The sequence below is a fragment of the Nanorana parkeri genome, unplaced genomic scaffold (genome assembly GCF_000935625.1).
Source record: "Nanorana parkeri isolate BGI_ZX_2015 unplaced genomic scaffold, ASM93562v1 scaffold725, whole genome shotgun sequence".
Classification (NCBI taxonomy): domain Eukaryota; kingdom Metazoa; phylum Chordata; class Amphibia; order Anura; family Dicroglossidae; genus Nanorana; species Nanorana parkeri.
In genome coordinates, this window is record NW_017306993.1 from 556,521 (window position 1) to 565,898 (window position 9,378).

General features: G+C 44.9%; 1 protein-coding gene across 2 annotated transcripts in view; it reads left to right on the forward strand.

The window, feature by feature from the left end:
* The first annotated feature begins 898 nt into the window (after nucleotides 1-898).
* The window catches only part of ECHS1 (enoyl-CoA hydratase, short chain 1), an 18,899-nt gene continuing 10,419 nt past the window's right edge, over nucleotides 899-9,378 (forward strand). Inside the window, exons 1-3 of one of the 2 annotated variants that reach the window (XM_018564099.1) lie at nucleotides 899-1,011; nucleotides 6,964-7,164; nucleotides 8,814-8,941. In XM_018564099.1, coding sequence (XP_018419601.1) covers nucleotides 912-1,011; nucleotides 6,964-7,164; nucleotides 8,814-8,941 — 429 coding nt within the window. In that variant the 5' untranslated portion in view covers nucleotides 899-911. The remainder of the gene's footprint in view (nucleotides 1,012-6,963; nucleotides 7,165-8,813; nucleotides 8,942-9,378) is intronic. The other variant, XM_018564100.1, reaches the window with a different exon arrangement.

The window sequence follows — 9,378 nt, forward strand, 5'->3', positions numbered from 1 at the left end:
ATGTGATTTCAGCACTTTGATGTGGAGTTTCTGATATAATGTATGTGCTGCAAAACACGGTACCACAATTATTATGTAGGATTTATATAGCGCCAACAGCAGGGGCGTCCCGAGGCTGGGTGACAACCGGAGCGGTTATCGGGTGTCACCCCGCTGACTCGCCAAGACGTCATTGCGCACGCGCGGCAATCTTCTGATACCTGCCGGCGGCCATCTTGGTGATGGACGCCGGCAGAGAGAGGAGAGGACAGTCACCTGGCGGGATAAGGTATGCCACCAGGTCCCCTTCTCTCTCTCCTGATACTGTCGGGCGTTCGGTCCATGACCGAGCGCTCCGACTTTTCAAAGGGTGGTGACACCAAAATGACTGTCAGTCATTTTAGTGTTACCCCTCCAATGGTGTCACCTGGGTGCGGGCCGCACCCCCCTTGTGACGCCACTGGCCAACAGTTTGTGCAGCGTTTACAACATTACAATCATTACAATTACAATACTATTCAAGACAAGATAGTAAGGAGGGCCCTGCCCGTGAGGGCTCACAATCTAACAATAGCGAGCGTTGCGGTACTATGAAAAAATAGCACATGTATTAGTTATGTTCCGTGCATGACAACACAACACATGCTACTGCACTACCGCCATAGCGTGCCATTCAGAATTAAACATAACACAACACACCTTTAACACACCACTATAATGTGATGACTTAGAAATAGCTCTTATTCTTTAAAATCACTTTTTCTTATAGATTAGCATTTTTTTCCCTTCGTCCAACCACAGAAATATAAAAACAGCATTTATCATGTCAAAACTATGTAATAAACACTGAGACTTTGAGCACACTATGCGCATGCGCCGTTGGCCCGTCCTTGCTGGAGGAGCCGGGAATTACAAGGGCGCTGCTTCTGCGCATGCGTGACGAGGGAAACATGGCTGCGTTGTGTAGAGGGATAACGCGACTGTCACCTGTGTTTCAGATCCGCCATGGGCTCTTTCGGGGCTACAGCGCTGGTATATTGTGTGGATGGGATAGAAATATATAACGGCGGTGTATTCAGTTTGAATGCGGGGCTGTGCTAGGCTGGGACTGTATGGACAATGATTGCAGGAGGGATCATTAGTAAATCTGCGCTGTGCTGTGTGCCTTGACTCGCATATGCTCTGTGCCTTGACTGTGGATCATCAGATAGAGTGAAATCCTCCTATGCTGTATATATGTACAGGTAGTTGGTACTTTTATTATTTCTCTAAGGCTCACCATACATGTTACAATCTGATCATAATATCGGATGTGCATGGGATTAGTGAAAACCAAGTTCACTTAAAGGAGAACTATGAGGTGAGTGCTTTTCACTCACCTCATAGTTCTAGCCGACCTGTGACAATGAGACTGTCACAGGTCGGCTCAGTAGATCGGGAGGTGAGCGAACACATACCTGCGTTCGCTCACCTCTCGATCCTGTCACGGCTCTCTGCCGTGACAGGGGAGGGGCTGGATTCCCCCCTCCCCGCTCTGATCCGCCAGCGCTGACTGGCGGGACAGACGGGGAGGGGGCGGGTACAGCTGGCTGCCTCTAGATAGGCAGAGCCAGCTGTCATTCACACAGCTGGGCGGATCCCTGCACAATTGTCGGGATCCGCTTCAGCTGCGGTGGCTCAGTATACCGCGAGCTACAGGGTGAACTATGGGGAAAAGTCTTAACCCCATAGTTCTCCTTTAAGCCTGCGAAAACTGTCAGTGACCTTTGTCTTTGGTAATTAAAATAGAATTATGGGGGTAACCATAATGCTATGGGGTAACCATAGAATAGAATATGTATTGTTCGCTCCCAATACATATGTATGTGTTCGCTCCCTTCCAGATTAATAGAGCCGATGTGTGACCATTTCATGGTCACACATCGGCTCTACCTATGAGAATAAGTGAAAATCACTTATCTCATAGTGCTCCTTTAAGTCATGTCCCAAGTCGCAGTGCAGTGGAACGGACGGCATTAGGGTACTGCGCATTTTGGTGCTGGCGTACAAACTGGGTGGAAGGTGTGTTTGGGGTACCATTCAAATGAATCGCAACGCAACACACCTCCCACACCAGAATGCGCAGTGGGTGCGATTGTGTGGTACAGTGCGTTAATCGCATTGTACTAGTGTGAATGGGCCCTCAAAAACACTGACATGCATACACAACAACAGACACATTCTCACACACACAAAAAAATGTTTTTAAGATCTACCCAGTCTCCCTACCTTACGACAACTGGAGTGGATCCTCAGCCTGGGGTCCAGGGTGGGCTGCTGTGCTGTGACGAAACTCCATCCATATGTACTTTGCTTGTACAGCACCCTTGCGCGCCATGAAGAGGTGCCTGGAGCCAGAATGTGATGTCACTCCAGTCTACGCACCTCTACAGGACACTGAGGGAGATGTATGCACTGCATGTAAGGATGGAGCTCCCTCGCGGCCATAGCCCCATCACAAGCTGGCACTCTGCACCGGGCAGCATATTTTGAATGGCCGCTTGGCAAGAGAACTGACAGTGCTGCGCTAGGGGGAGGCTGAGGAACCTCTGAGCTAGAAAAGTGGAAGGCACGCTGAGACCCACTGAACACCCACCATTTGAGAACCAAGGGTCTAAAGGTAATTGCACAATCGGATTGTAACGCGTGTAGTGAGCTTAGCACAGTTGTATGATACCTATCAACAACATGGCTGTATGCAGAATAACATATAAAAGTCTAATGTACTAAGCCTGGCTCTCAGTGGTGTGAGTGTAACCTGGGACTTCGATGCGCTTCTGCCTTTTACAACCCATTGTGTAACAATTTTCCAGGTACACTTCAGACAATTAGATTTCCATGTTATTCTGTTATGGCCGTTCACATATGAGCGATCTGCAATCGCTCAGCAAAGTACAGGAGCTTCTTTGGCCCCAATAGACTTCAGGGGTTTTTTTTGCGCCTAATGTTCTGCTTCTCCAAGTAAGAAGCTTTGAAATGGCAAAAACGTGTATTCGAGCATGCAGTAATATGTGCAAAAAAGACCAAAGAGGCCACCATGTCTGAATGTCAATACTGCAGCAACAGATGAAGATTTTAGCACATATGTATAACCTGTAGATCTGATTTGTGTTATTTATAATATATTTACAAAATATTTCTAAACAGGACTCAATAAATTCTTTTTTTATTCTCACGCTGAACACACCAGACTGATGGTGGCACATTACCCTATAAATATCACAATCTCTTCCATATACGTGATTCTGGTTAAACTACCATGCGGATAGACGTGAACTGGCAAGGATATAAGAAAACAACCTAGTTATAAATAATACATAGTTTAAAGTTAAACTTCAGGCACAAAAACTTTAAACACATTCTGCAATATTCACAAAGGATATAAATCCACTTTGTGTGCACCAAATGCCTTTGCAGAGCCAGATATTCCCTTATAAAAGTAGTGGTGACATCACCAATGTGCTGTACATAGCCTGTGCTGAGCTGTGGGAGGGGCCCAGCAGACCCCATCCCCTACAGGCTTCCTTCAAAAAACTACAAGAGGGGGTGGAGATAAGACCAGTCATCTGCACAAGGAGACAGAGCAGAATTCACTGGTCTCTATTACAGGAAGCTCCTGCACAGATGCAAAGTTTCACACTGGAGTTCAAGTTTGAATTTCGAACAATTGTAATGGATGGTGTCATGTTTTTTTCAAAGGTGATGAATTCTATTCCTTTCTATTAGCAGTTAAACTGCTTATACCTTATTTTGTTATGAAGGGGCCCCTGGTAGACTGGTAATGGAGACTGCTAGGGTCAATGTCATAGGTGTGTTCCATGTCACGTGACAGGGAATGACCCCTTTTGTAAGATCTTAAAGAGACCCTGTCACCAACTTAACATATTGCAGGTAAAAGCACAGAATTATCCAGTATTAAATGCTAAGTTGCAGTGTTTTACTTTTCCAAAATGATTTTCTATTGCATTATGTGGTGCTGAACTTGCTATCATATTTGATTAGGTCATTCCCTAGCACAGCCGCCTCCCTTCTGCCATGTCCTAGCCCTCTCCTCTTCTTGGAATGTCTGATCACTGTCTGCTGGCCCAGCCCAGCTCCTCTGCCCCTCACCTCCCTACATAACCTGTTATGTAGCTGCCAGGGGAGGAGTGAAAAAGAATGCTATAGAGCAGGGGTCAGCAACCTTTTACACCCCGAGTGCCATTTTTGCAACCATCAGACAACTGGGTGCCAATGAACAATAGCGCACCATAGTATTAGTTAAATATCACATTTTACACTCATAGCTGTACTGCTAATAGTAAGTTAAACTGACTAATAATGGTAATGTGTTTACTTTGTTATTAGCAGCACAACTATAAGTGACAAAAAAAGGAATGCACACACAAAACATGTTATGTTTATGCTAAAAAGTGTGATCCCTGTGCCTGTATTCCATGGCTCAGTTGTGCTATGTCTGGCCTGTAGGATGTTACTTTCAGCTGATGTCAGACTAGCAGCAATGTACGGTAGGCCTCAGATCAGCACCAATACACGCATTGCATGGCAGACCTCAGATCAGCACCAATACACGCATTGCATGGCAGACCTCAGATCAGCACCAATACACGCATTGCATGGCAGACCTCAGATCAGCACCAATACACGCATTGCATGGCAGACCTCAGATCAGCACTATTACACGGCGATCCTCAGACCAGCACCCATACATGGTAGACCTCAGACTAGCACCAATACATGGTAGACCTCAAACCACCACAAAATTGCAGACCTCAGACAACCAACGCATGGGAGACCTCAAACCACCACCAAATTGCAGACCTCAGACCACCTCTAACACATGGCAGACCTCAGAGTACCACTAATTTCCTGCAGACCAGCTCCAATTTACACACTTCAGTCTGCATATTAGCTAAAAACACTGTATGATTGATACATTTGCAATTTGTCATGCTTGAAAGAAAAAAAAAAAAAACTATTGTAGAGGCAGTCTTCCCTAACTACATGGATCAAGACATATTAGGCACACACTCAGACCCTCACAAATGCAGAGCAGTATCATCACAAATAGCATTGATTTTATTCTTATCCTACAGATTAGTGCAGAATTAAAAGCAAAGCTATTTGTGGCTGTTGATCATGCTGTGCATTTGTGAGGGTCTGCATGTGTGCAGGTATGAGGACTAAGATTTGTGCAGGTAAACGGTATGCATGTGGCACTCACAGCAATATTTCTGGCCATCCTCCAGCACCTTTTACTTTTTTGTACTCTCAGCCAGCGTAATCGGCGGTGAAATCCGCATGGTGAGTGAGAAAGCCCGTTCATGTCCGACGGGCCGGCAGATGAGCTTTCTTTCTAGGCAGGAGCTGGGGTAGACCGATTTGAAGGCATCCTCAGCGCGCCATTGCGCTCCTATAACATTCACCACTTACGGAAGGTGGGTGGACCAGGCATGTAATTGACAGCCAGCTTGAGGGAGCTGTCAATTACATGTAAACTAAAGAAAGAGAGCGCGTGCCAGATGCCAAGACCTCGCGTGCCAGGCAGGGCACGCGTGCCGGGAGTTGCCGACCCCTGCTATAGAGTGTCACTTGAGTCTGCTAGGACTACTGACATCACATCCAAGATGGCGGCACAGAGCTCAGTACACAAGGGAGGCTTTTACAGGTAAATAACATACATAAAATATATTGAATGCACAAACAATCTTATGGGAAGATTGTTGTTGAAATGAATGCTCTGGCTTTTCTGTTTAAAGAACACTTACAGTAGTGATAAATATATTATTGTAAATGATTGGGAAATGACTGGTCTAGTCCTGTGTGTCTTCAAACATGTGACTGGACTTCCACTTGAAGTTGGGGCAGACCAGGCTTAATGGATAGGCTTACAGTGGATTTCCCATTTACAAAGACAAAGAAACTGTACAACATTACACTCAAATGTGTATCAATGGGGCATATCAGGGCTCTGTGCACAGGTGGGATGATAGATAGATAGATAGATTGGATCGCAAGAATAATGACTTGGGTCACTTTATGTCTTTGCATTAGATTAATAGGAATAATCTTAAAATTGTGTGAAAACGATGGCCTTTAAAGAGATCCTGTTGCTGGATTTCAACCTTTAGAGGACTAGAGTTATACAGCATTTAAAGGAGAACTATGGGGTCAGTGCTTTTCCCCATAGTTCTCCTAAGGGTAACGGGAGGACACAAACTAGCATCACCCAAAGCTCAGTATACCGCGAGCTACAGCTCGCGGTATACTGAGACCGCGCAGCCGTGACGGATCCCAACAATACTGTCTGGATCCACTCAGCTGCGTGAGTGAGAGCTGGCTCTGCCTATCTAGAGGCAGAGCCAGCTGTAACCGCCCCCTCCCCGTCCATTCCACCACTCAGCGCTGGAGGATCGGACAGAAGAGGGGGGGAATCCCTGCAGGGAGCCGTGAGTGACAGTCGCGGCTCTCTGCAGGCACAGGATTGAGAAGTGAGCGAGCGACGGTATGTGTTCGCTCACTTTCCGATCTATTGAGCCGACGTGTGAAAGTTTCATTGTCACAGGTCGGATCGAACTATGAGGCTGAGTGATTTTCACTCGCCTCATAGTGCTTTTAAATACTATGGGGTGGGGTCTATTTATAAACAATAGAGCTATTCACCCTGCAAATCCCTGTGAATGTTCATTCTGTGCGAATAGAGGCAAAATCAAATGTTCTTAGTATATTTTCTTTGCAGGTTGAATGTATCGTTCTCTAATACCGCATTATGGCCATTAGATGGAGCTGAGGAGCAATGTGCACAGAACAACGTTCACAGAGATTCACAGGGCAAATGTCTCTGTGAATTGTTTATAAATAGACCCCCAAGTCTCTTTTAACTCTGAAAGCATAACGGGTGTGATACTGTATTTAATCAGTGACCACTTTTTTTCTTTATTCTAGCAGGCCCATCATATCAGTATATTTTGGTGGAGCGCAAAGGGAAGAATGAGAATGTGGGTTTTATACAGCTGAATCGCCCCAAAGCCCTCAATGCTTTGTGTGATGGACTGATGACCGAGATTAACCAGGCTCTAGACTCCTTTGAAGGGGACCCTCAGATTGGAGCAGTTGTTATCACCGGCAGTGAGAAAGCCTTTGCTGGTTAGTTATGGTTCACAGCAGCAATGTTTGATCAGATGAGTGTATCTTCTTTATTTTAGACCCTAGACCAAAATGAGCAGCCACTGCAAGGGTAAATTTTTTAAATGCCCGAAGTTCTTCTTTAAATTGTCATATGTGTGTACCGACAACATGCAGCAAGTATGGTAGCATAAAATGTCACTTAATATTAAAGTCCATCTCCATCCAGAATTGATTGTAATCAATTTTAAATGGAATGAGGAAGAGTTAGAGCTCCTAGTAGGTTTTCATTGCTGCCTCCTACTCCACTAAGGGGTGTCACTGGGTTTGATAAAATATTGATGGTGCACAGAATATATGGCACACAGACCACTGATTTATGGAATGCACCAAAATATTCAAGTTGAACAGGAAGATGCCGCAAGTGCTTTTAAATGTTGAAAAATGCCAAAGTGCAATATGTCTCACAATCTGCGTCACATTATTAATTTTTCAGAAAATGAGTTTCAGTATTTTGGCATAATGGAGGGGTGCAGTATCATACCAACTTAATGATGGCACAAAACAGTCAAGGTCATGGTTTCTATATGAACTGCGGCATAATACTCTAATTGTAATGCAATGTGATGCGTGAGATGTTGCATTCCTCTACAACCGCCAGTCATAGTTTATACGCCCCCGGGTTTTTTAGTGACACCCTTATGACCCCAGGATAAGAAATGCAAGAAATGGGGGTCACCTTTGCAGAAAGGTGCACACAGAAATAAAAACCCTGCAGATGTTCCAACCCTTGACTGCTCCATCCAAAACACCATTAAAAGTGTTGGCTTAAGTTGGGCTTTAGATCTTAAGTTGAAGAAGTCAAGTTAGGGTTTTGTGTGTAAATACAGCACAGATCGATGCTTCTTGAATGAGTACTAGGATGGTTTTGATCATTGAAAATTCAGTCAGCATTTTCTTCTCAGACTTGTAGCTAGGGATGAAAGCTGGCTTGGACTGAACCTGGAGGAAATCTCGGAGTGGCGGCCCAATTAACTGCAAACAGGACATTGACCTTATATGACCACATGGCCATGACATTGACCTAATATGGCCATGAGATTGACCTAATATGGCCATGTGGCCATATAAGGTCAATAGTGTCACCACACCATTTCTCTAAGCCTCTGCATATAGGGCAATGTGCTGTAAATCTCTAGCAGGGGTAAGCAACCTCGGTGCTTCAGCCCTGGCAGTCATACCGGTCAGAGTCTAACAATGCCTCATGGGTTCCTCAACAGCTGGAGTACCAAGGTTGCCTACCGCTGATCTATAGGAATGGGTAGGGGTATGAGACGTTGGAGTAGCTATTAACTGATAGTGCTTTGAACAACACCAACATTTATACGGCCCTACATTTAAGATGCTACTGCAGAAGGGTGTCAACAATGCAGTGATTTGTTGCAGAAGGAAGAGAGTCATAACCCAATCAAAGAAAGTGCCTAGTGGTATTTAAAAAACGATCCCAGGGGTACTTAAAGAAAAGACGGCCCAGTCTGACTGGGGTGGACAGCCTGCCTCGGGTGTGATTTTTGTTGTTGTTGTTTTTTTAGATTGACTGTAGTTCTACTTTAAGTTTTAAGTTATTGTGCTAACAATTTCTAAAATGAATGATTGTTCATTCCTGGCAGCTGGGGCAGACATTAAAGAGATGCAAAATAGAACCTTCCAAGAATGTTATGGAGGAGGCTTCCTGTCGCACTGGAATCATGTGTCCACTGTAAAGAAACCAGTCATTGCAGCAGTTAATGGTTATGCGGTAAGATAAAACTCGCACTGTTCACTACGACAAACGCCAAACTGACCAACACACTAGAGTACTCTGAAAAACCCAGGTGTCGCTACCCAACCTCAGCACTAAGATAATAATAGACTTCTGACCTGAGAACGAAAACCAAGCCCCTTGAAGTAATTGAATTTTTTTTATTGACTTCACATATATTGTTAGACTTGTGTGGTTTTGAAATGATAATCACTAGTGTCTAAAAAACAAGTAACTTTAATAAGTTTAATATTAGTGATGCACCGACACCAGTATCGGTGCGGATGCAGAGTATGTGGCCAAGTACTCGTCCAAATGCTCCGATGCCTAGCGAGTCATTACACGCTGCTCGGATTCCTGATTGGCCGGGAAGCCGGTTCCATGCTCCCTCGTCACATATAATGACTAGCCGGGAAGCTGGCCATACAGGAAGC